General features: G+C 36.4%; 5 protein-coding genes across 15 annotated transcripts in view; 1 reads left to right on the top strand and 4 right to left on the bottom strand.

The window, feature by feature from the left end:
- Positions 1-12,345, top strand: part of LOC128262957 (GTPase-activating protein skywalker) — a 42,382-nt gene extending 30,037 nt beyond the window's left edge. For 4 of the 11 annotated variants that reach the window (XM_052997547.1, XM_052997555.1, XM_052997544.1 and 1 more), the window contains 10 exons: positions 2,961-3,163; positions 3,230-3,434; positions 8,088-8,212; positions 8,280-8,608; positions 8,675-8,846; positions 9,146-9,175; positions 10,061-10,147; positions 11,499-11,657; positions 11,777-11,997; positions 12,066-12,345. In XM_052997547.1, coding sequence (XP_052853507.1) covers positions 2,961-3,163; positions 3,230-3,434; positions 8,088-8,212; positions 8,280-8,608; positions 8,675-8,846; positions 9,146-9,175; positions 10,061-10,147; positions 11,499-11,657; positions 11,777-11,997; positions 12,066-12,207 — 1,673 coding nt within the window. In that variant the 3' untranslated portion in view covers positions 12,208-12,345. Of the gene's footprint in view, positions 1-2,960; positions 3,164-3,229; positions 3,435-8,087; positions 8,213-8,279; positions 8,609-8,674; positions 8,847-9,145; positions 9,176-10,060; positions 10,148-10,767; positions 10,825-11,498; positions 11,658-11,776; positions 11,998-12,065 lie in introns of all 11 variants that reach the window. The other 7 variants (XM_052997551.1, XM_052997550.1, XM_052997549.1 and 4 more) reach the window with 4 other exon arrangements.
- A 2,536-nt stretch (positions 12,346-14,881) lies between these two features.
- On the bottom strand, positions 14,882-16,320 carry LOC128262960 (uncharacterized). The gene is made up of 3 exons (XM_052997559.1): positions 16,016-16,320; positions 15,312-15,470; positions 14,882-15,246 (listed from the first exon to the last, which is right to left on the bottom strand). Exons 1-3 carry the CDS (start codon positions 16,077-16,079, stop codon positions 15,023-15,025), a joined length of 447 nt encoding a protein of 148 aa, XP_052853519.1. The 5' UTR covers positions 16,080-16,320; the 3' UTR covers positions 14,882-15,022.
- Positions 16,321-16,547: 227 nt separating this feature from the next.
- LOC128262962 (uncharacterized) lies at positions 16,548-18,665 on the bottom strand. Its single transcript, XM_052997561.1, has 3 exons — positions 18,252-18,665; positions 17,890-18,063; positions 16,548-17,040 (listed from the first exon to the last, which is right to left on the bottom strand). Exons 1-3 carry the CDS (start codon positions 18,301-18,303, stop codon positions 16,823-16,825), a joined length of 444 nt encoding a protein of 147 aa, XP_052853521.1. The 5' UTR covers positions 18,304-18,665; the 3' UTR covers positions 16,548-16,822.
- A 629-nt stretch (positions 18,666-19,294) lies between these two features.
- On the bottom strand, positions 19,295-21,181 carry LOC128262958 (uncharacterized). Its single transcript, XM_052997557.1, has 3 exons — positions 20,814-21,181; positions 20,582-20,755; positions 19,295-19,478 (listed from the first exon to the last, which is right to left on the bottom strand). The coding sequence occupies exons 1-3, from the start codon at positions 20,983-20,985 to the stop codon at positions 19,354-19,356; spliced, it is 471 nt and encodes a 156-aa protein (XP_052853517.1). The 5' UTR covers positions 20,986-21,181; the 3' UTR covers positions 19,295-19,353.
- An 84-nt stretch (positions 21,182-21,265) lies between these two features.
- Positions 21,266-23,737, bottom strand: LOC128262961 (uncharacterized). Its single transcript, XM_052997560.1, has 3 exons — positions 23,578-23,737; positions 23,345-23,518; positions 21,266-21,637 (listed from the first exon to the last, which is right to left on the bottom strand). The coding sequence occupies exons 1-3, from the start codon at positions 23,636-23,638 to the stop codon at positions 21,429-21,431; spliced, it is 444 nt and encodes a 147-aa protein (XP_052853520.1). The 5' UTR covers positions 23,639-23,737; the 3' UTR covers positions 21,266-21,428.
- Positions 23,738-26,074: the final 2,337 nt, after the last annotated feature.

Genomic DNA, 26,074 nt, shown 5'->3' with positions numbered 1-26,074 from the left:
AATAAGTTGTCTTTTGTTCATGTATCCTTGTAAGCTTACAGAGTTTATCAAAATAATTATATAAAAATTTAATTAATCATAAAATATTTTTTGAACAAAAACAATATGTTACCCAAATAAGCTCCCCTAATATTTTCTGTGATATCATAAAAGATTTTTAAAGCCATATCTTTTGCATTTCTTTCAACACTTGACAATTAACCTTGTTCTGATAGTTTCAAAAAATATAGAAAATGTTTCTAAAATCTTAATCTTGACCTATTTTACATTTATAAACATTTTGCTTGTTCAAATTGTTTTTGTTTTCAGTTACAGCCTTGTAAAAAAATGCTTTGGTGCTTATAAAAACTGCCTTGAACAGTAGGAAGGTATTTCACGCCCGCAAAAAAACTTCTTAACATGTGCAGCATCAGTCATAAGGAGTTCGAGAAAACAACAAAAATAAAATCAATCAGCTGCGGGAATAAAAATGTTTTATTTTTCAAAAACTTCCAGGTGAAGTGTAACACAATGAATGATATTTTCGTGTGTGTTTTCATTATCATATTAAAGGCGATAAATTTTTTGAATTTGAAACAAATGTTTTCCTTGACGTGGGCTCTCTGTATAATTGCCGATTTAATTACATTACGTTTTGTGCTCTTAATCAGATTGCACAATTTTTCAGTGGCAGTTTAGCGTAATTAAAATATGTGAATAAATCGCGAGTGCTTTGTCTTTGCTAGTTATTTGTTTATAAGTATGTATGTAATCTGACATAATAACCAATTATGATGCATTTTTTCTGTGAGGTTCGTTTTCGCTTTCACAAACAAATGAAATTGATTGCGTTGAGAGGAAAATTACTGCATCTGTTGTAAGTGGAACTTGCAGTATATATGGTGACGATATACTTCGCAGTATTTCCATATTGGTTGTTCGAAAAATGCAAATGGATCCGAGAGATGCTGTAGATGGGGATTAATTACCCCCACAAGCGGCGCAGCGAATGAGCGGAGCTTCACTCAATTATACCAGTTTGTATTGTTATTGCACTTGCTGCAATGAATGTATACTCACATCCCATATCTTATCGCTTTCCAGTAATTTGATAGTTCTCCCCGAACCTTTATTGGCCTAATGCTAAAAGATTTGTGTTTTAGTGAGATTCTAAACCTTTTTTTAAATTGCCATAATTTGAGCGAGCAAATAAATCAGGGTGTTTTTGTTGTGTGATCAGTGTGATTTGTTGGCCGATATTGATATGGCGCTGCCCGGCGCTATATCGATGGATTTCCACCTTATCAGTTATCGGCGATAAGAGGGCATGCAAAAATCGATCAGCTGTCGCTGCCTGTAATGAGACATGTCCGCAGTGCAATCAATTACCCCCACACCGATAGCTAATCAATATGGCAGCCCCGATGAGGTTCAATGTGGCATTGAGGTGGGCAGATAGCGGAGAGGGGGGTATTGGGTCTTGGGGTTGTCCTACATACGCAGTTGACCAGCTGACCGGGTTGATAGTCGATCTACGGTTGTCACCCAATTGACACATTTGTTGGACAAAATACGGGGGGTATGGGTTCAACTTAGTATACGGAATTTGCTGTTAAATGACTATATTCGATCGAGTTAGCAATTATATTAAATAGGGTATAATTATTTTATCTATTTCAAGAAGTCTTAGGTATATAAAGTCGTATTTGTGTATGTGCTATGTATGTTCTATCTATATAGCAAATCACTTAATTAGCAATACATTTACGCTATTAATTAAAAATTTAATTAACTAATTTAACATTCAATTGCTTCTCCTTATTTTTATTAATTGCAAAAATGTAATATCAGCACTTAGGTGACAAACAGATAGTTTTACTTCTAATGCCCTTGCTGACTGAACAAATAATTCCACAGACTTCAGTAAATAAATTATAGATAACATTAGTTGTATCAAAACGAAATAAATTTACTGCGAATTTAATAAAGCTTCTACTAGATAAAAGCACTTAACTCTTTTGTGATATTTTCTGACATGGATTATTTCTTTCCCAGAATATTTCAAAACGCCAAACTCTCCAAGTAACTGACCGCTAATTCATAAAATCGAACATCAGCGGAGTTATTTGGTAGCAAATTTGTTTTTGAGAGCTTTTTTGAAACTAGTAAAGGCCAACAAAAATGTTGCGGCATGTTCATCATAAGTAAATATAATTTTTTTTTTTATCAATACTTCACTTATCAGATGCACTTTCTCAAGTATTTTATTTTGACCACTTGTGACATGGGTAATATCGCTGCCTTACACACGAAATTTAACTACTTATCGGTGGTTCACAAGTATTTTTATATCTTGAGTCGCCTCGCGACTTTGATGATAGTGGAGAAGGTTCCTTTGCACTCCCGTTTGAATAGCTTTGGAGCAATGATAAACTCAAGAACCTTCATTATTAGCCATAACAAAAAACAATCGTGTCATATGATTGCCAGAGTTAAGTGCCAGAAATGCCGAAAACGGCAGCCTCAAACACTTCAGGTCTCCGAGTTTGTTTTTGGCCTAAAGATCGGTTTCAGTTAATGACCTAACCTAAGAGGGCTTAGCTTCAAGACTAATCAAATAGTTCCTATATTTCTAGCCCTGCATTTAGTTTTTATTTTAAGTTAGATTAGATTTATTAAGAGATTAAATGATTCCTTACAGTGGGATTAATGAAAGTGATTTAGGTTAGGGCTTAAATTTATTATACTTCTAATTTTTAAGTGTTTTAAAGGATATGTCCACAAGCAGCCAACGTATATAATAAGTTTTAATTTCTGAATCGATCTTTATAAAATATTTGCTGGAGTAATGAGTAAACCCGATCAATGGGTTATTAACCTGTTGATAAACCCTTTTAATAAACAAAAAACCACTATTGGGAGTAATCTACTCCCACGGGAAAGCCTAAATCTAATCGGTGTTTCGCTATCTTTGTTTACAGGCAAAGAGCCGGCACTGCGCTCCTTCACCGAGATCCAACAGCTGTTGCAGCAGGCCAAGAAACGTGACGTGAAAAACATACTCAGGGAGAACTCATGGCCCATTAATTCCCCGATCCGATCCCAGCTATGGCCGTTGCTGTGTGGCCAGCACCAGACCAAGCAACAGATGCTGGATGGCTTTTACTGGGAAATGGTTCACCAGGTGGGTGCCGCAGCCGTTAACCCGAATGAGAACTGTATTTAATGATTATATACCCAAATATTTCAGGTCTTTGGCACCACGGAGCTGTCGGAGAAACCGATCATGCTGCCCGCCTTTGTGGACGCCACCCACTGTTTGCCCTATCACTTGACCAGCACGGGACGAGCCGTGGCCGATCGCATCGTGAATGTCCTGGGCTACGACTGCCCCGATATTACCTACAGTCCAGTATTGTATCCAATTACATCGATACTTTTGCATTTCATGTCGGGTAAGTTATCGCCATCGGAGGGCCAACACACTCCACCACATACACCATTCACTTCACTCCATCGCTCACACGTGAATGTCAATATTTGATCGAGTCATTTTTATCGCCTCCACAAAGCACACAAAAATAAGTGGCACAATTGTAAGGCTCTACGCTCCAGGCCTCTCGTATTACTCCCTATAGGTATATCTCTATATACATGTGCTATACTATATGCGGGGATGCTCGGCGCGTATCACAGCTGGTTGCAAATTGATGTATCGTGATTTTCTGGCTAATTGATTTGGCCAACATGCAATGAGCCACCAAATAATTTCTAATGTAAACCTTGTTGTTCCTTTGTATGGTCAGTACAGTAAAAAACGAAAATGTACGACTACTCACCTTGAAAGATGTTTGATTCTTTACAAAGGGCATTGAATCAATAAATCTATAATAGTAGGTACTAAAATGTTTTTAATAAGATCGATTTTGTAATGTTTTATTAGCTTTTCCCTTGAAAATACAAATTATACTTGTGGGTTGCACCGTATCGCACTGTACTTGACCATAGTCAAATGATCAACGTCTTACTGTCTGCTTTAGTTCCGCATTTGTTGTTGTTTTTAGAACATTTTTTTTTTCGTACTACCTTATTATCAGCTAATCATTACTATATTGTTGTTATTGGCGACACAATAACAAACTCTCGAATATTAAATATATTATGGATTGTTTACTCGGAATTTGGTTTCATCCAGTCAGGTGTAGACTGGGAATGAGTAAAAATCCGCTGAATTCCGCTCCATCAATGAATGGGGAAAATAACAGAATTCCAAATGAGCGAGATTATTGCTGAAACAAGATGAAAATATTATTGTAACCTTCAGAGATCCATTTCGGAAGTTCATCATGGGAATCTCAAATTGCTGATTTGGAGGTCTAACCTCCAGGTTTAATTGACAGCTGGTCATGTGCCTGCCTGACCCATTGATAACCTCTCGCTAATGGCGATAAGTATTATCTTCTATAATCTAATCAAATGCAGATTTAGCACCCCAAACTAGATTCCATTTAATACAGCAAGAACAAAATAATCTATTTGTCAAAGGTTTTACTCAAAGAATATTTATCTCATGAGCAAATTATACCGATTTCGTTTGAAATTTAAATGTGTGTATAATTGTAGCCGCTTATGCGCCCATTTGTGGGAGCCGCTGATAAGCTGATTTTTTGAGGAGGAGGTCAGACAGCCTGTCATTTCGAAGGTTTGTTTACACTGTGCAAAACACTTTTGCCCTCCTTTGTGTCTGTCTGGACAGACATCAAAATATTTGATTCCTGTCTACGTCTCAAGGTTTTGTCTCTCCCTCCAAAATAATCGGCTTTTGTCTCGGTTAGTTTAAATATAAATAGGCACAAAGGGCAAATTTAAAACTTTGTTATTCTTTATTTAATAGAATATGAGAAGTAATCTTACTTTGTCAAAATTAACTTTGCACCACCCATTGTTTATATATGCGCTCTCTGTATATAATATTTCGAATTGTTTACTTGCCGAACGATAACTAATTAATTTGTAAACCACATTTTAATACTCTCATTGATATTAAAAGAAAAGTACTTGACTGACAAGCTGCAACGAAACGGCTAAAAAATTCTCCAAAAAGTGTTAAAGGAAATTGAAATAAAATAAAATTGAAATCAACGCGTTTCATTATTGAATATTCTTCAGTTTAACGCCTTTTTTTGTGTGTGCATTTTCAAGTTCAGGAGTCGCACATAAACAAATGTTTAAAGTGATATAGATAGCCCATGTGCATATGTCGGTCTGTTTGCATTTCGTTGTTGACGTCATTGCAATTCGATTCGGTTCGGTTCGATTCTGTCTTCTTTTTGCAATTTGCGAATTTCGCCTTTGGCCATTTAAAGTAAACAGAGCAAAAGACGGCAAAGAAATATAAAAAAAGGGGAAGATTTCAAGGCCCAATTGGGTTTCTTAGTTTACTGACACACATTTACAGGTAGTTCTAGATCTGTGACATAAGTTGAGCTTATTGTTTCTGAAAAACATAATGTTTTGAGCCTACTTCCCTGATTACTTTCAATTTAACTAAGATTTCCATTTGGTGTTTTTTTTTGGCATAAAATATCAGTTACTATTTGTTGATAACCAACCTGCAATAAAAAAGTTTTTATTATATTTTTGTAGTTTTGACTTTCAGGGGTTTTACTTACTGCTTGGCTAATGATGAGCACGTGAGCATAAAATTCACATAAAACGCAGACGAAACACAAGGCAAATGCGCACATACATATGTGTACTTTTTTCGTTTATGGTTTTGTTTGCCAAATCTATTCTTCTCCGTTCTCCAATCTTCATTCGCCGTTCTGATTCCCCATTGTTCTGTTTGCATTTGGGGCCCTACCCAAACATTGTCGCCTTGCTCATATTTGTTTTGCCCGATTTGTATATGGAGTGCTCATCATCACATCAAATACTTGGCAATGCCGGGCACGCACAATTCAGATTAAAATATATGGAATATTCTCCAGTACTTGGCTTTTATGGCCCCCTATATTCTGACGTCAGTCTTGAGTCAGGTAGAGAGTGAAAATCGGAATGTAACCCCTGCGACAATTTGCATTCTCCTGCCCTTCTCCATTCATATTCAAGAGCTAAGTAAACAAACGAAAGGGGGAAGGTTTTCAAGGTTCCCTAGATGTAACAGGGGGCTTTGCCTTATATCTGATATATATATGTATATCTTTTTTCTATAGTTGCACAGAGAAAAAGTTAAGATATGACCTCCCCTTTGTAGATTTTTTAAGGGTATTTCAAGCTTCCTCTTATTACTGTTAAATTTGGCTTCGTCTGCTTCGTTCCGCCAATTAGCAATTCAAAAATGTTATTTTCGCTTTTATTTAAATTTATTAAGTGTGCTGTATATGCCTTCTTTCCGCTTTTGTTTTTGTCTTGGAATATTTGCATTGTTTATGTTTGGGTTTGTTGAGCTAATTAAAGCAGAGCAGCAGATGGATTCCTGTTTTCTGTACTTCTATCTCGGTTGCGGGTGTTTGGACTATCTTTTGGCTATTTTTAGTGGGCCTTTGTCTCTCATGAATAACTTGGCACGTGCTCTCTGACGTCTACCGACTTATAATTCTGTGTCGCTAGCCAATCGACCTTTGTCATTATTTAAATATAGTTAATCCCTGCAGAGAGATATCTGTGATTTCTAGCTTAGTTCTGTTTCTTTGGCGCCTTCTGTTTTTCCCAGAGCATCTTTGATTAATTTCAATTGGAAATTGTTTACTTCTGCTGTTGGCGCTGCCTGATAATGATGATGACGGGGTCATTAAAATTTGAGCTGAATTGTGCCGAGCAGAACGCAAATGTTGGCGGATTATTGCAATTGCAACGACTTGACTGACGTACGTCATGCTCTATAAATAGCCAGGAGAGGGCCCTTAAATATTTAATAAACTTATCAAATGTTTGCCCACTTACTATCCGCCTTTCCGCAACAGATAAAGAAGTTCAACCTACTACATGTATATGCACTGCAGACTCTGCTCCGATCCGCTGGCGATTGAGAGCAATCTGGGGGAACTAAGTCGAACCGCCTGGGGCCAGTGTAATCCACTGATAAGCCGGCAAAATCCACTGATAAGGCCCCTTTGTTTACCCCGCGGCGTTTGAAACTAATTAAACTTTGTAATGCAGCAAATCAATGCGACGCCCGCCGACTCCGCTTATCGCTCTGCAGAAGTTCAAGTCGGTTCAGTAGTATCTAAATTGAATTTAAAGTCCGCTTACTCCCCCAACAGAACTCTAATTGCTAATTGATCGGCGGTCTGTTTACCCAATTACATTTTAAATGCATGACAAATATTTTGAGGTGCGCTAATGACTTGCTCACGACTGTCTGAAAAACAACTCGAGCAAAACTCCGACATTGTATTTATAGCCAGAGCCCCCCACCACATTGACATTGCATAATTTGATCTAATTTCGAAATCAAATAATCAGATCCCACATACAGAGGGTTGTTGGGGAAAATTTGTGCCAGCTAATTATGGAAAATTGAAGAGGGGCGTGGAAATGGCGATGGCGATGACGATGGTCAAAGTGCACTCCACTGACGGATGTTCAACGCATTCTCAATTTAATTTGCGCTGCGTCATTGCGGTAATTCAGAGGCGACGACCGTATATGTATATTGCATATATGCACACGAAACCGTCTTCTCCCGCTGCCCCACCTTTGGATTCCGATTTTGTCCACCACAAATGCCACAAGTCGAGCTGCTGCAGTTCCACAATTAAATTAGAAGCGGATCTGGAATAGAAGGGCTGTGGGGGGTGGGAGCTGCATAAATTGTGGCTAAGGTTAGGCCTGTTATTAAATAGATAATTGTTAGAAAAACTGCCATACGAGTCCACTTAAAGTGGCAACGGGGCGTATTGAGTATCAAATATTACGTATACGTATGATACTGTGGGGAAACTGATTGAACGATTAAGAAAAGGCCTTTTTATCAAGGTTTTTGCTATGTATTGCTTTATATCAGAAATAAAGAATGTTATTAACATAAAGATAAGTTCATAAGTTACATTAAAGCGAACGCTTTAATAAATTTTATTTTTAAACACATTTATTTTACCTTACAGAGGAGGAGGCGTACATGTGTTTGGCCGGTCTGGTGGGCAGCAAGGAAAAGGTATTCATCAATCAAACCAAACTACAGCACGAGGTCACCTGGAAAACGGTGATGCAGATAGCCAAAAAGCACACGGTATGTGATAAAAAAAAAGCCCCTTAATTAATCAATCAAATGCTAATCGAAACTGTTTGTCCTGCAGAAAAGTGCAACTTCGTATTTCCAACGTATTTGCCCGGGCCTGAAGCTGGAGCGCATCTTCATGGACTGGTGCTGGTGGATTCTAGCGGGTCTTCCCTTCCAGCATCTGGTGCGGATCATGGACTGCTACTTCCACGAGGGCATCAAGGTCCTGTACCGTGTGGCCCTTGTCATACTCAACCTGTTTCACAAGGAGTGCCAGTCGAACAACGAATGGAGTCCGGATAATATTAAAAACGACATTGGCAATGCGCTAATCAAGTTCTGCAAGAAGATACCAGTGTCACCGGCGAAGTTGCTCCATGCCGCGTTTAGTATTAGGGGACTGAGGTAGTTTAAAAACTAAAATTAAACTCATAATCGTCAGATTTTAATGACAAATTCCATCCCTTGCAGTACCCAGTATATTTCTAGAATATTTATCAAGACTGAAATGCTACTAAAAAGCCGTTCCGTGCTCACCAGCGGTTCGAAGCAATTAATCAAATCGCGTTCAAGTGATAATCTGCCCACTAGTCAGTCGCAGGTCAACATCCAAATGATGTCGCACACCTTGACCATCCGAGAGGTATGTGAACCTAATCCCCTAATCCAATCGACACGTCCCCTAACCCACCATCACACAGTACACAGTACACAGAATACAGAATTCAGAATACCGAATACCGAATACAAACAGAAACCGAGTTAGGCATTCCTTTAGTTAGTAATGACCCAAATGAAACTATTTACACAGCACAGCACTATAAACAAACACCTTGTCTAATGGTAAACTCTGATTTATTTTTATTCGTTTTCTGTTTATGTTCCTCTCACAACTTCTTCAACTCTAAAAAAACAACGCACCCAAAAAATAAACAAAACCAGAAGCTGCACTCCGAGAGCTGTCGCAATTTGGTATGAGGCTGGAAAAAGCTATACAAAATTATTATTAAAGACAATACTGATAATGCCGATGTTGGATTGATTCTGCTTGTTCTGTTGATTTTCGTTCCACACTGCCTTTGAATGAGTTGAATCCGAATCTACTTTCCATTTCAATTTATTGAGTTTCTCAAGTCGAGATTTGAAAGCATGAAATTAGGGAAATTATTATTTTTAATTTAAGGCAATCATGTGTATATACGAAGCGTACATTTTCGGAATTATCTGGATCGAAACTCAATGATTTAAGTCCAGTTTATTCTCAACCTCTCTCCCCAGAACCGATTCGACTCGATTTTTGTGTTCGTTCTGCTTCCACTTGACTTTTGTGTTGTGTTTTTTATCTCTGTCATTTATTATTTCGCCGAATGAACTAACTTCTTGCCACTTTTGTTTCGTTACTCTTTTCAATCAAAGCAAAAGCACAGCCTCAACAATAACCACATCTATATTAACCACACAGTACAGCTTTTTATTCGTTTTTTTTTTGCTTTCTGTTGTAAAAGAACAAAAAAATGCAAAGCCAATACTCACATACAAAAATACATAAACAAACCAAAATCCACAAGTGAAATTGCTCCTTATATGAAATCTATATATAAAATGTTATTTCTATTTTTCTTGTACTTTTTTTGCTGCCTTGGCAACGAATGAATGAATATTAACGATACAACAATAATAATAATTGCAAAAAAAAAAAAAAAAAAAAAAAAAAAACAATATAAATTTGCGTACGCTTGATTAATGTATACATACATTTTCGATATCGATGAAATACATTTCCACGGGTTCATTTGCCGCATTTGGGTGCATACTGTTAAATATTCCATCCATCATGATTATGTATAAAAACTATAGGGCGAAAAGTCGCCCGGTCATAGAGCCATCGCGATGGGCGTTTATCCCATACACAATCTGAAAAGTCAAGCTTGTAAGAACGAAGATGTAAGTGAAAGTCAAAGTCCACTCTACTCCACTCCACTCAACTCCAATAAAAAGTCAATCAACAATCCCCACTGAGATACTACCCACACCACCCAATGTTAATCGTACTTTAAATATATACATATAAATCCAATATTTATGAAAGCTTGGCTCACGTTTTGATTCCACATACCATTAAAGCCACAACAACTGCATGAAGTGCCAGAATTCGTTTTCAATCTGATAGAAATTAGTTGAATGATAAAATTTGTAATTTTTTGTATGATTTAACCATTTATTTTTACGGTTTTTATCCGAAATTTTATTTATTTTGAGTTTGTTAAAATGTAGAGTTGGCAAAACTTCGCTAATAAATATTTTAATTTTACAAAAAAAATTTAACTTTTTTTTAATGTAATTCAATTTGTTTTCAAGATTATCGATTGTAACGAAAAACCCCAATAGCGGTCCTCATAAAACAATCGGCCATATATTTTAGGGTGAACATTTTAGGAGAGTCAGCTAGCACAACTGTATCTACGGAACGGTGTATCCATAAATCGTTTTCATGTGTCCCCCAGACCTCATCCGCCATATTGCATATAATTTTTTGCTATATATCCATCTATATCTTTTCATAGCATTTTGGTTTGCCGGGCACAAAGAATTTCATAAAAACCTGGACGGATAGACAATTTGTAAGCATTGCATTGCATATTGAAAACCCTCCAACCTGTTTTCCCCACTCCATCGCCACATTACAACCCATTCCTTAATTCCATCACAAAAAAAAAAAAAAAAAAAAAAAAAAAAAAAATGAATGCAATTCCTCAAAACTCCCATCCAAAATTTAAGAACAAAAGTTTTCCATTCCGTGCCGTCATAGAACATGTTTGGGCAAGTCTTTGTCTATGTAGAAGTGTTATTGTCCTGCCGTCATTAAATGTTAATAGTCTTCAGTTCATCTGAGAATTGAAAGAGTCGCAAAAACATACATAAATTAAAAATCATAAATCAGCTTACAGTTTGAGAGCCGCCGAGCCACAGTTTGTGATGCGCTGCCGCGCCGATGCCGCTGCTTACAGTTTGACATGAACTGCTGCGCCGTAGTTTATTCTGTAGTTCTTAGCCCTCATCGAAAGTTGTTTGCCTCGCATATGTTACTTAACCCTGGCTTTTAGTTGTTTTTCGTTGACTTTTGGCCTTTTTGAGTTCATGTTTTTTCACTCTACTTTATCCACGCCAACGTATTTTGTTCTGTCATTGGCTAATTGCTACCCCTTTCAATACGTTAATCGTAGTCGTAGCCAAGTTAAAACCTCCAGTCGCAGAAAATGATTTGCTAACAAGGATGCCATTCGTCTTCCCATAGCTGTTCACGCTGTGGTCCTGGCTGCCCGTGCGGATAACAATGTACCAACCGGTGCTGCTCTACACCACCGAGGAGCACGGCTGCTCGCTGACCACGTTCTACGTCCGGGTGGAGCAGCACGAGCCCACGCTGCTCATGATCAAGACGTGCAATAATGAGGTAAGTTTACTAACTCAAAAATGTACAAGGGGGTAATGATTTTCCATTTCTCAGTTCATTTTTAAATGTAATAAATTTATAAAGTAAAATTTGATTTACTAAACGATCCTTGCTTTTAGGTATTTGGAGCATACTGCTCCTCGCGCTGGTTTGAGAGGAATGTGAAAGATGACAAGGGCCAACGACAGGCCTACTTTGGCACCGGCGAAACCTTTTTGTTCTCCCTATATCCAGAGCGAGCCAAGTACCCCTGGGTGGGCATTGAGGGCGACAAGGATCTGGGACACAGTTCCGAGCTGTTTATGGCGGCCGACTCCAAGATGATAACCATTGGTGGAGGGTAAGTTGTGCTGTTCGCAATGCCATCCACCTGTTCACTTATAAAATGTTTACTCCATTCCGCAATAGCGAGGGTCAGGCCATTTGGATGGACGAGAACATACGTTTTGGCAAGACGGACAGCTGCAAAACCTTCAATAATCCGCCGCTGTGTCCGTCCGGCGACTTTGAGATCCGGGTGCTGGAGGTCTACGGCTTTGTGGGCATCTAAAAGAACTCCTCCTCAGTCTGACCGATATTGCCCGCCGATGATCAAGTGCTCAGCCAAACTGCTCGACCTTCCCCCCGCGTTTCCTACAACCACTCAAACACCTGCAGATTGCTTTCGTTTCCGCCATTACGGGCGGATGCTGATGATACCAAGATGAGATAATGTGTAAACATTTATAAAAGCTTATTTATAAATATGTATCGAAGGTGGCCAAGCAGCAAAAATAAGCCACAGTCGTCGTGTTAATGTTTAATGTTAATGAAAAAATGCGAAAAGCTAAAACAAATTATATATTATATAATGGAAATACTCTGTGAGTTCATGTTTCAAAACGCAAAGCTTTGAAATTACAATACCCTAGTTGTTACAACCCTTTACATATATACATGATATCTATACAAGCATATACATAATGAATTATTATAAAGTGTATATCTAAATGTAAAACGTATTTCTATAGCCATGTACCGCAGCAAAGAAAAAATATTCCTTAAAAATCGAAAGCAGAAAACAACACCAGAAAACTTGGGCTGCAACTTTATTATTGTTTATTAGCGTTATTATTTCATTTAGTTCATATATATATTATGTATTTTTTCTTTCTGTAAACCAAATTTACTGACTTGACTGAATTCGTTATTAATGTTATTAATATTATTATTGCTATGTGTATAGAAAGTGTAACTTGTAAATTGCATTGAAAGCAACCGAATGTTTCTAAAAGTTGTCCCCTATTGGTCGCAAAATATATAGATAAAGAAAAACCAAACCTCTTTCGATTAGTGCTGCTGCTGCCGCCAATAATATGCTCAGATACTACAGATATATTCTATAGTTACATAGCCCCCAATTGACTTATATAACATATATAAAGCTAATGCCCTTAACCAGCGGAACTTGTAGTCACTTTAAAGTGAAAAATGAGGAAAAGAAAGGAGCTGGCAGTGGAGAGCTCTCACCCATGTGCAATTGATCTCAAAGCGAAAAACGAAAACGAAAAACAAAGAAATGTATTACAAGTTGAAGGCTTCATAAGTAGGCATAAACAAAAACGGAGAACAATCAATAATTATTTTAAGATTCCATTCCATTTTCAATACCAACGAAATTCTTTGCTCACCTCCACCCAAAAACTGCACGTACACAAAATTTTTGCACATTTTTCTAGTCAATTTTTATGTTTAACAAAAAGATCATGATGTGTTTCCTCCCATTTCGCTCCAACTTAATATTCATTTGCCTTTGAGTGACTGCAGATTCCGATGGTTTATTGATCGTTGCACTACTCAAGCGAATTGTAACAATTTAATGGAAAGACCACAACGAAAATCGAGGAGTAGGGACAGCAGTAGCCACAGATTGCAGGAAGTGACAGGCAACACTCCACAACCATTGCATTAAGGAGCTGGTACTCCACAAATCGCCAACACAAACCCCTCACCCAAGAAAACGATCAAACACCTCCATCCAAACGCAGGTCACCTGCAGTCTGTGGTCTGTGGAAAGAGCAGCAGTGGAACAGCAAACTAAATATGAATAGTTTTTAGGTTTTAAACAAACTCTCTGTGTTGTTGTTACTATGATTCAATGTATATGTGTACGCAGCATTATATAACCGAACTCTACATTATATACCCAACTACAAAAATAGTTGTACAAGTTGATCCATACAAAGTTAAAAAAATGAAATATGAGAAAAGCAAATATGTTTGTTATTTGTTTCTGAGTGTGAATCGAATTGAAATAATAAGTTTTACTATATTTGGTTGACTAATTCTTACACGCTGATGTTATGAATTGTTGATAGACCTTAAGTTGAGGAGTGCTTGGCAAGGATTGTATTTTGGCATTGACGTGACAGTTGTCCTCGAAGGATTCTCGGAGATTCCCAGGGGCACTGACAACATGGACAGTATTTGGTAAAGAAAAAACAAAAAAAATCTTTTGTACATAAATTGTTTTCTATCTGAATTGTTCTCAATGTGTAGTTTATATACGATATCTTGATAAATATCCATATATTTATATTTGAATGTTATTTATGTGTAGCCCAGAAAGTGACATGAATATAATCCGCAGCTAAAACCCATAAACATGATAAACCAACGTGTTATCTATATACCCACATACAATAATTTATACAAGAAACTGGAAATATACAATATATGTAAATCTGCATGTGTTTGACGATCAACAGGTATATTGATTAAAAATTGAAACCGCAATTGTGTGCATCAATTTAAAAATGTTATTTTTATTTATTTTATGAATATTTTGTAATTTATAAATCCTAATTACAATACACACAAACACATATACATACACACACACACACACACACGCAGATAAAGTAGGAGGCGAGTAAATTTTATTCAATAAATTATATTAAAAAAAACATGAATAATTATATTATAAAAAGATATATGTATGTTAAATCATTTTAGTGGATGTATAAAAACAAAGGAAACAAAATCAAATAAAATGAACAATGAAACAAAACATTTGGCCGTTCTTTGTTATTATTTTGTGGGCTTGCTGATAAATAATATATGCAATATACATATACCATCAAAGAGTTTGAGTTTAAGATGGTTTCGAGGTTATTCACTTTAAAACCAAAAAAAAAAAAAAAACAAGTTGGACTTAAAGTGACTTTGACTAAATAAAGCATAAGTTCGACCGTAATATTTTTATTTTAAGTGAGTATAAATAATTTGGTTAGAATACAACGAACTGTAATACATTTCTCGAGTATAGGTATAATGGGTAATAGGATACATTGAAAGGTCTTCCTTCTATGTGCCTCTCATTTTCCTTACTTGGTAAGTAGGATAAGAAGACCAAGTACAGAAAAGGCACTGGCCAATGACAGTGTGATTCTTCCTGGGGCAGCGTTGCACAGATCCGTGTTGCAGAGTGTGCATCCCAGAAAATTCATGAATGGCACCACCGGATCGGGTCCATCATCGCAATTTATGCCCATGGGCGATGAGTCGCCAAAATAGCAGGAACGTCGCACAAAACGCGTGTCTCCAGGAACTGCCAAGAAATCAGGTGTTGAATGGGGGGTTTCTTAACCTAAATTCCCGAAAAGATATACTCACTTCCTTCGTGGTACTTTGTTAGGCATGTGGCCTCCGCTCCTGAGGCTCGCATGTTTGCCACCACATCGCAATCCGTCGTGGATATGTCATCGCCCGCAAATTGCTCCCCACACCCTGGATTATTGACGGAATCGCATTCGTAGCAGGTAATGGCCCGAGCTGATGACGACATGCGTAAATATGTGTGTCAACGCGAGCACACAGAAAAGAAAACAATGAATTGAAATTGTTCTTAAAATTTGCGACACTTTGTATACATTTTGTGTACAAACGTTTACGAATCATTCAACAATCATCATTTATGTTCCTTGACATTGAGAACGTCATTCCAAAAAGCAAAAGAGTTAATTAATTGAGAACGGCATTCCATTCAATTCATAATTTTTTTTTATACATTGTTGCTATTTTAAAAAAGGAAGTTTTTATAATTTCCGCAACTTAGTATGTATTTATCGTACAAACTCTCATTCGTCATTCAATTATCTTCTTATATGTTACCCAATTCTTTTGTACATTTTTATTTTACTTTAAAAAGCAAGTAAATTTTTATCTTCTCTTGAATTCTGTTGTTTATTGGAAGTGATTCATTTTTAAGCTCGATTATTGTTATTATTGTTATTTAAGAAAAAAAACTATCTATCAATAAAACATATGGAAATTATTTCCGGTGCAGGAATGGGATGAGTTGCTGGCGGTAAACTCACCTGAGCTGGCCAGCGTGACGAGCAGAAAGAGCGCGGTAAGCGCACGCAGTGCCATCAGCGCCATTGTACCGCCCCCGAAAACAGTTGATCCCACTGTCCGGCGGTCGCGGTGAGTCAATAGCTATGGCGATGCCGATACGTGCGCGAATACAGATGTTGTCTTCTCAGCTGCCGGACCGATTTTAATCACATGTTAGACCCACTATATAGCCACGAACCGCCGATCACCGACCACCGACCACCGACTCGAAGCGTTGCACACACGCGACTGAACTGAACTAAACTGAACTGAATGAGCGAACAATCGCATTCAGAATGTGAATTTGATTTTCATAACAGATTTTCACTTCTCCTTCGTTGGCATTTTCCTGGCGAACGCGTGTTGACATTGTGGCTAACGAAGGGGAGGTGGGTTTCCAAAATGTATAGCCAGGTCTTCTGCCCTTCCCTTCCCTTTCCTTTCCTTTGCCAATATCCATTTATCTCAGCCAAAAGTTCATTAGTGGCATTTGAACAAATAAACAATTTGGCATTCTGTGTAAAATTAGTTTTTATTAGTTTGTTTTTGGATCGTTCAAAATTTGTTTGCCAGCTTTTCGGCTCATGTCTACTAACGTTGCTCATACGCCATGTTTGCCGTTGATTGGTCATTAATACAGTGGGGCGGATTAGGACTAAATATTGTGTGCTAAGTGGGATTTGGTAAATTATAGATCTGGGACTACATTTAACTAGATTTACTTAAGTTATTTTTGCCTTTTATTGTGCATTTTGTGCCCCAAATTTTCGCTGCGTCTTCCTGTCATTTCAGAGTAGACGAGGTGCCAAGAGAAACAAGACCAGACTGGCGAAGATTTTCCAATTATCCGCTGGACTTTCGGCTCCATTGCAGTAGTTCTCGTTGTCGCACACATGACAACTGGTGTTTTGCACCGCCATCAGTGTGGGATCCATTTTGCACCAGACTTCAGTAGCATTTACATCGCCAAAATAGCAGCCTCTTACAATCTTACGTACGCCATTTTCTGGGGAAACAAAACATTTAGTTAGTCTACTTTCAGGCTGATTTCCCATGTATAAACATTTTTATTGTTCAAGTTTTAATGGGCTGATACGTATTGTCCAAGATTTGAAAAGATTACTCGAAAGTCTATTAAAATGTCTGAAATAAGGTCACAGCTGTTTGTATACGCAGACGTATCTGCAAATGTATAATTTGTTAAGCGAAATATTATTTTAATTTTTGTTTTGATTTGCGTCAGAAATTATTTGGGAAAATAGTATCTGAAAAATTAATAACATTCTTAACACATAACCAATTTGATTCTAAAATAATTGCTTATAAAGATGTTTTTGTGCATTTAACCATGTCACATTTGTTTTTTTTTTGTGCTGGTTAATGGACCTCAGTGTTTTTAATATCAAATAATGTTTAATTAGCAACAAAGTTGATTGTATTACGGAACACGTGCGATGTTGGATATTAATAAAACTGGTTCACGATTTGACTTATATATTGTCTTATGGCTATAGCACTCTAAAACTCATTATTCTGGAATAGCGCATTTACTTTGAGCAGATCTTTTTATTTTTTGTAATATTCAAATTTTACTTGATGTGCGATGAAAAGATCATAAATCATTTTAAACTGCCAGTAACCTCACACAATTCTATTCTAGTACTATTGAACATGTTTTATTTTATTTGCAAGTGGCGTACATATAAACGACTTGGAAGATTTTAAAATTGTTCACGTCTTGTTAATTAAAAATAAATAATGGAAGTGTTTCTAGATTTAACTTATACTTTATACGTAAATTTCCTAATGTTAAGAGTATTAGGTATTTGTTAATTATATCTCCTATTAAACTCACCCTTGAATTCCCGTTTCAAACAGGCCGTGGCATTCACGCTGAGCAGATCGTTCTCCAAAAATCGCGGCGGGGCAATAAAAGCGCAGTCACGTTTGAAATGGTTCTCGACTTCGAAATCCTCGCCACAACTCGCCTCGTAGACGGATTCGCAGGCGTAACACTTGATGGCGTAAGCTAATGGCATTGGCGGGATGAAAAGACCAGAGATGCGTCTTATTTATGGCAGAAATGAGATCAGACAGTGGACAGCCGACAGACGATCACCGACCACCGACAACCGTCGGCAAACAGAAAACTCAAAATACAAAGCACAAAATCGAAAAACAAATCCAAATACAAATTCAAACAGAGCAATAACAAACCTGAGGCCAGCAGCGAGATGAGCGCGCCAAACAAAAGTAAATAATGCTGCATTGTTGATGAGAAGAAAATCGTTTTGCCACTCTTTTCCCTTTACTTTTGTGATTTGTTTTATTTGATGTTTTTATGGAAAATAATTCAAGTGGCAGGATTATTTATATCTTTGCTCAACGCAATTGAAACGATCCGCACGAGATTTAAATATAAAACGTATATCCGTTGTCTATATTATATAGCTTCAACATAAAGAAATGTGTATTTTCCTTTTCTATAAATGACTTTTACATATTTTGTTTGCTTTCAGCCCGTAATGAAATTAAAATGTAAACACGCGTTGCCAATTTTCCCTGAGTTTTTTTCAACTTTCCCCGATTTTCCCGGCTAAATTCTTGGAGCCGCCTGTCAGTCGACGTCCGCAAACGAAATCGAACTAAAAGAATGCCAAAAGCATTTTCCAAATTCAACTCCTTGTCGTTTTTCTCTTTTTTTTCCTGTTTCACGCTCTCTTTTTTTCAGCGAGGGAACCACTTTATGGCCATTTCGCCTGGCGTCATCGCTCAACATTTTTAATTTGTCTTATTTTAATGAACATTTTGTGTTTTGCTCATCAACTGAGTGGAGATTTGACGCTGAACTTATAACCCACGAGGAAGGTGGCGGGGGAATACTGGTAGTGTAGTCAAGACCCAAGGAAAATCACAGAGAGAACGCTTTAGCTGCTTTTCCGGCTGTTCTATTATCGTCAGCCAAGAGCGTTCCAAAAGTTAAGTGAAAAAGAGAGCAGCAGAAGAGAAGTGTTGTAGGCGAGGAAAAGCCTTTAAGTGTGGCCAAACACGCACGGATTTTACGCTCCTACAACTCCACTACAGCACAGAAAATAATAGTTAATAAAATCAATATCAATAAAAATCCTTTTAAGTGGACAATTATAGAAATGACAATTTCAGAAAAAATAAAGTGATCTTTATTGTGGAAAAAATTGTTTAACTAGTTTATAACAATAAAACGATTCAAAATTGAGTAAGGTAAGCTGTTGTACTAGCAATTTTGATATGGTTTCGGATAGACTAGGATAACTCCGGCATTGGGGACCAGGGAGGAGGATCAATTGCACAAGTCCGCGGTGCAGAACTCGCAGGTGCGGCGGGGATTATTCTCACAAACTTCTGGCAAGATGCTAACATTGCGAAAGTAGCAGTTCCTTAGGATGATGAACTCTCCTGGCACAACTGCAATGGTGAAAATTATAGTTTTATCATTTAATAAAAGAGGTATTTGAATAAACATATAAGATGGGAAACCATAACAATATTTTGTTGTTTTGCATTGAAGTAAATAAATTAAAAATGTATTTCTATTTATTTGACTTTCAAAAAGAAACGAAAGGAAATTTCAATTATATACATGAATGATGTTTTAATATTATTTTGTTTATATTGCTGATTGTGTCAGTGGTGAAGTTGTATATATGTTTATACAGCTGCGATCAAAATAATAGTCGTGGGACAAAGTAAAGAGCTCAAGAACATACTTTTATGGCAAAGAAACACTTTTCTTTTTATTTATCATAACGCTTACTTACCAATAAATAGAATAAAGTAAAAAAAACCATTGAAACTTAAAGTTGTGAACAATTCATTAAAATTTATTTTTTATATTGTGGACTAAATGATTTTATTTTCATCTGCACTTTGCAATAGAATAAATAATATCTAAAATATTTTTTAAATAAAAACATTAATATTTTTTTTTTTTTGTTCATCTGTTTTAAAATTTTGTTTAAATATTAAACCTATGAAAAATGTCAATATTCATATTTGCGTTATTTAAATTATACTGAAGCTTCACGAAAATATAAACAATTGTATCAAAAGTTGCTTAACTATTTTTGATTGATATTTCCATAAGCTTTAAACCGCAATTCTATAAAAATTTCTGTAAATGTTTTTTTGTATTCATTGCCTTGATCTATGACTGCGAGCAAAATCGATTCCAAAGAATATCAATAACAAAAGTTTATAATAAATATTAATAAATAAATGTTTTTAAGTCAGCAATGAGTACATTAATTATAAATTGTTCTTACCTAACCATATTTTACCCTGGTGTAAGCTCTTAAAAAACATTTTTATTCCGCCAATTTTATAAAATCTAAAACAAATAGTAGTTTTCAAAAAGTCGCAAAAAAAAATTGATTGCTAAACCTTAAAATAAAACCCATTATTTTTGATTACAAATGGAAGAACACTAGGTATCTGGTGCCATTTGGAACCGCTCTGAATTGATACTCACAGATTTTCTTGGATCAAGCGATCCCAAATACCTTACTTACATTCGATGGTCGTCTTTTCGCAACCGGTGGCATTGGGAATCCTGAATATGCTCGGAAAGAAAAAAGGTAGGGTAAGCTTGGAGCAATCCACAACCATACTGTCATCGGCCTTATATCGCGTTACACAATTGGGGTTTTTAACAAAATCGCACTGGTAGCACTTGATGGCGTACCCTGCAAATTATTATATATGATGATTAAATCGGAACAGCTATTCCGGTGTATTTTATACCCGTGCAGACCAAAATGGCTAAAACAGTAAGAGGTGCCATTTGGAACCGACACCATTTTTCCTTTGGAAATAATTTTTTTAATATTTTTGAAAGCAGCCTTGATCGCACGCTGATGGCGTTCGCGATTTTCCTGGTAAATTCTTGGAGACGTCTGTCGGTATTTTTCCTCATCAACTGAGTGGAGATTTGACGCTGAATGTAGAAGGTGGCTGGGATACTTGGTCAACCCACGGAAATTTACAGAGAGAGCGCTTTTGAGTTTCCGGCTGTTCTACAATATTATCGTCAGCCGAGAGAGTTCCAAAAATTAAGTGAAAAATAGAGAAAAGCAGAAGAGAAGTGTTATTGGTGAGAAAAAGCGTTTAAGTGTGGCCGGACACAAACTGACTTCGGTTCTTACAACTTCCCAATTACCAAAATATTTACAATTAATAAAACAATTAGAGAAATATAAATTTTAAATAAATAAAGTGATCTTTATTGTGGACAAAAATTGTTGAAATGGTGTATAACAATTAAAAGCGATTCAAAAATGCCTTAAGCAGTGTGATTAAAGGCTTTTGTATTAGCAGGCTTAATTTTGTCGAGCGGTACTACAAGAATAACTATAAAATTTAGGCCAGCAAACGAGCCACGCCGAAGAAAAGAAGGATAACTCCGGCAATGGGGGCCATGGAGGAAGATCCGTTGCACTCGTCCTTGGTGCAGACCTCGCAGCTCAACAACTTGTTTAGGGGCAGGTTGGGGTCAGTCTGGCACCCGGCTTGTGTATTGCTAACATCGCCAAAGTAGCAGCTCCTCACGATCTGGGATTGGCCAGGTACTAAATGGGCGAAAATTATGGTTTTATTATTTATAAATTACAATTGTGACTTTATTTACTTTGCTATTTATAGCATAATAAAACAGAAATTAAAAAAAACTTTTAATGTAGCTGATCATTAAATATAAAAATAATAAATTTGAAATGGTTGGACGCAATACATCAGGAAATTAAATTGGCTTTACTATTTCACTTAAATATTTAGAAAACGAATTCAAACATTCGTTAATTAAGGCCAAAAATTTCGACATTTTATTGCGTTGTGCATACTGATGTGCACGGAAATAAGTATGGTGTATACTCTTCCAAAATTGTTATTTTTAGCTTCTCTTGCTTAGCGCTGAATTTTGTACGTGTTTGAACTTTTGATTATATGTAAGTTAGATGTTCAAATTGAGATTTATCGTGCAATTATTAAAAGCTATTGGGAAGTAATTGTAAAATAATTAATAATATAAAAAGGTAATAAAAACATTTATTTTAAAAAAAACTATCTGATATTAAACAGGGATAGTGTCAGTGATGTAAATGTATATAATCACATTTGTTGTTTTTGTATTCATTTACCTAATCTCTAAGCTGAGCACGAATAAAATTGATTCTAAAGAATATCAATAACAAAAGTCTAAAGAAAACAGAATACAAAATTTCTCAATTATTAGTAAATACCCTACCTTAGTTTATACTTGTATATGCTGTCAAAGAAACTTTTTCCTTCCCACCTTTATGTAAAATCTAGAACACCGAGCAAATATAGCTGTGACTAATTTGTGGGCTGACTGTGATGCCATTTGTCTGCCAGTTAATTACAGCTGCCACTCCCTTCACGAAAGTAGTCGGTTATTAATAAAATTAGCAAACAATTATCTGAGGCGTTGTTGCGGTCAACGAGCATAAATATTCCTCCGATTCCCCAGAGAAATCTACGGAAAACCGCGCGATAAAAAAATCTCAGTAATTATTTAGAAAACCAACTAGAAGCCAGGGAATATTTATACCTGAAAATCGGCGGGCAATCAAATAAATTGCTTGAAAACGTCGAGCAAATAAATCAAATGGTACAATGACATAAACAGCTACCGTCCCTGATGAATTTTTAATGAAGGGAACCTTTTGCCAAGGGACGGAATTTAATCTCTGTTGCGTTTAGCCTTTTGTCAGTAAAAGTCTTGGAAATAAAAAGTCAGGGTTGCAGAGGTTAAGCCAAGGGTGTAGATTATAATACAAAAACCTCACTGATAGTTTCATATATGAAAGTGATAAACAATGAGATTCTTCTTATCTGTAGCCTTTATACTTCCTCTCTATACATCATATTTTTCTTTTATAATCTACATGCAGTACATATCAAACTGGAAAGCATCCAAAAAAGACTTGTAGATTTTCAGCATTTCTAAATATAATTTTCTGTTAACTCTTTGGATTTTTCATCACGCCTAAATATTCTGGCCTTTGCTTTCATAAAATAAATCACAAAGTATGAACATAAAGGACACCTGCATGTTTAAAAATAAACTCAATCATAAGCTAATTAAATTTAGCAAATAAATTTGATAGTTCTGGACCACAGTTAACCCTACTGTGCCTCCAAAGTCGTAGCTCCAATTAATTAATTAGTTTAAATGGCGTAAATGGGGATGGCTGAGCGTGGGCAATCGATTCGATGAAATCATGTTTATAAGAGGCGATCCCAATCGCCTTACTTACGATCAATTGTCTGCTTCATGCAACCGGTGGCATTGCGAACGGGGAAGAAGTTCTGCAGGAATCGAGGTGGGGCAATCCTGGTGCAATCCAAAAGCAAACTGTCATCCGCCTTAAAATTCATTCCACAATTGGGCTTAGTAATAGAATCGCACTGATAGCACTTGATGGCGTACCCTGCAAAACGATGATATGCGTTGATTAACCCGGTAGCGTAAATCCCAAAGATTTCATACCCGTGCAGGCCAAAGTGGCCAAGACAGCGAGAGCCAAGATCAGTTTTACACTCGACACCATTTTCACTTTTGTAAATTATTATTTTTTGAATACTTCTTAAGGCAGACCTTGATGGCACGGCGGCTGGCGAGCGTTTGTGGGCGCTGAATGCTGGCGTCTGAAAGCGTTCGCTCAGTCCATTGTCCATCTTTTCACTCACTAGCATTCCGCTCAGTATTCCACTCACTCAAACCCAAGCTTCCACTCGTTTTGGCTGTGAGTGGCTTTTTGTGTGTACGTTGCGTGTTTGAATTCTGTTGTTTTTAAATTTGTATAGAAGCTGCCGCCGCAATGTTTTTTCACCCAACAGTTGACACACAAACGAGGCGCATATATACATAAATATCAAGAATTTTTGCCGACTTGTTTGGGGTGATGTCAGCCGTTTTGGCTTATTGTTTAATGTTCGTTTTGTTTTTGGCACTCTTATGAAGAACTATTCCGATGTTCCCGAAAATAGGTTTTTTTTGGAGTATTGTGTAATAGTATGAGATTTTTGTGCGTCGCTATGTAACACTCCGCTGAATGTCAAGTAGGTTCGAGATCCCTGGAATCGTCATCGTTTTTAAACCAGTTGCCATTTGCCTTTTTGATTCTAATGCGCAGTTTGAAGCACATTCGAATATTTTACTCATTCTCATTGTTTTGCAAATTTCAGCAATTAACAACGTTCTGAGCTGTCACATTACGAAGATCGCGTACTTATCGTGTAACCGTTTAATTTACCTGTATATGCATGATTGGATTCTGAATCACTTACTTACTGTTCGGCTGTAAAATATATATATTGTAACTATTTTCGATTTCTATCCACTCTAATTTCAAATCACTAATATATATAATTCAAATGTTTTATGTAAAAAACATTACAAAAACATTAGTTGACTTATACTCAACACTTAAGCGTTTATCCATTTTGACGAAAACTTGACGTTTGCGAACAAAAAATGTTGATTATTTAATGTTTGATCATCTTTTATTTCAATGCCTTTTTAATTAGTTCCAACTGCATTTGCTCGTTATACTTTAACTATTCTCCCTTAAATGGTCAGCATGCAATTCAACGCCCAATTGAAATATGGTCGATTTAAATTGTTTTATTTATTTAAGCCAACGTATTTCTGTGTTTTAATCTTGCCAGAACATGGACAGACACTCGGTTAAGTGGCTTTCCCACAAATTTCTATTTTCTTCAATTAAGTAATTTCTGAAATTATGCTAAATGAGTTTGGGTTAATTGGGGCAGGCGGGGGTGGAGTGTCTTTGGATGTTTCAGCTTCCAGCTTCCAGAGCTCTCCGATCTGATGAAATGCTCTCGGATCTCGAATCTCGGGGTCTGGAGTTTCTTGAACTCTGCTGAACTGCATTTAACACTTTGTAAACTCGAATCCGAAGGGTAGAAGAATTACTGAAACTTGACTTGCAAATGAAATTGAAAACAATTATATGTAATTAAGCAGGCAGACGAACATAAATCCCACTTCCCGCTTACAAAAAAGGGGGAATTGTGTGACTTTTCTTTATGAACATACAAATTTTGGTTGTTCATGTGGGTGCACATACTAATTTAATCTCCAGGTGTTTCACTCTCCAGCCCCAGAAAAATAATAAAGATTCAGAATCGGTTTAGGTTGGACTCGAAGTTCTGAGTCACTGAACTGTTTTTTGAAATTTATTATTATTTGATGACTACACTTAAAATGAGTCCACCGTACAAATCGCTATTACTACAGGTCTACTGATTTTTTTCTGGTTGGGCTGTTGTAAAGTAAATAAGCAATTTGTTCCCCATAAGTTTTTTTTTTTAAACTCGTCATTGCCTGTGCAAAATACTCATAATACAAAATGTTAAAAAAAAACACGTATGTACGTTTCTGCTAGAAAATTAGAAAATTTGGTTAAACTTTTCTCACAACAAATTTCTGACAAATTTGGTTTAGGAATTTGTCATTCCTTAATACCCATTATTTTACATATGCCATTTTCGATTTTCACAATTTTTTCCTATTTTAAATCATAAGACATATAAAAAATTAATGAGCTCTACTGTTTAAAACTCGGCTTCATGACGTTTTTAATATCCAAAAAGTTAATTTTTTAAATGCCTAATTTGGGAACTCTTTTACTAACCTTTTTTTTTGCAGTTGCAAAAAGCAAACAAGATATATTAAGGAGAATATCTTTACAACGAAATTCAAATAAATTAAAGTTTTCTGCACTCAAAAAATTAAAATTGGAAAAGTTTTACGAAAAAGCTCTTTTAAAGACCTAAAATTCTCGACTTAAGTATAATTGGTGACGTTCAGTCATCTAGTAAGATTTGTACTTTGATCAAGAAACGAAATTCTTAGTAAAAGTTTAAAAACTTCAAAGTAACATAAGACGTTTGGGAAAATTAAATCCAGATAGCTTCAAACGGAAAGCTAGTTGGTGTATTAACAAATGGACGGACAGACA

This window comes from Drosophila gunungcola, unplaced genomic scaffold, assembly GCF_025200985.1.
Source record: "Drosophila gunungcola strain Sukarami unplaced genomic scaffold, Dgunungcola_SK_2 000001F, whole genome shotgun sequence".
NCBI classification, from domain to species: domain Eukaryota; kingdom Metazoa; phylum Arthropoda; class Insecta; order Diptera; family Drosophilidae; genus Drosophila; species Drosophila gunungcola.
This window is presented reverse-complemented; position numbering and strand designations above follow the sequence as displayed.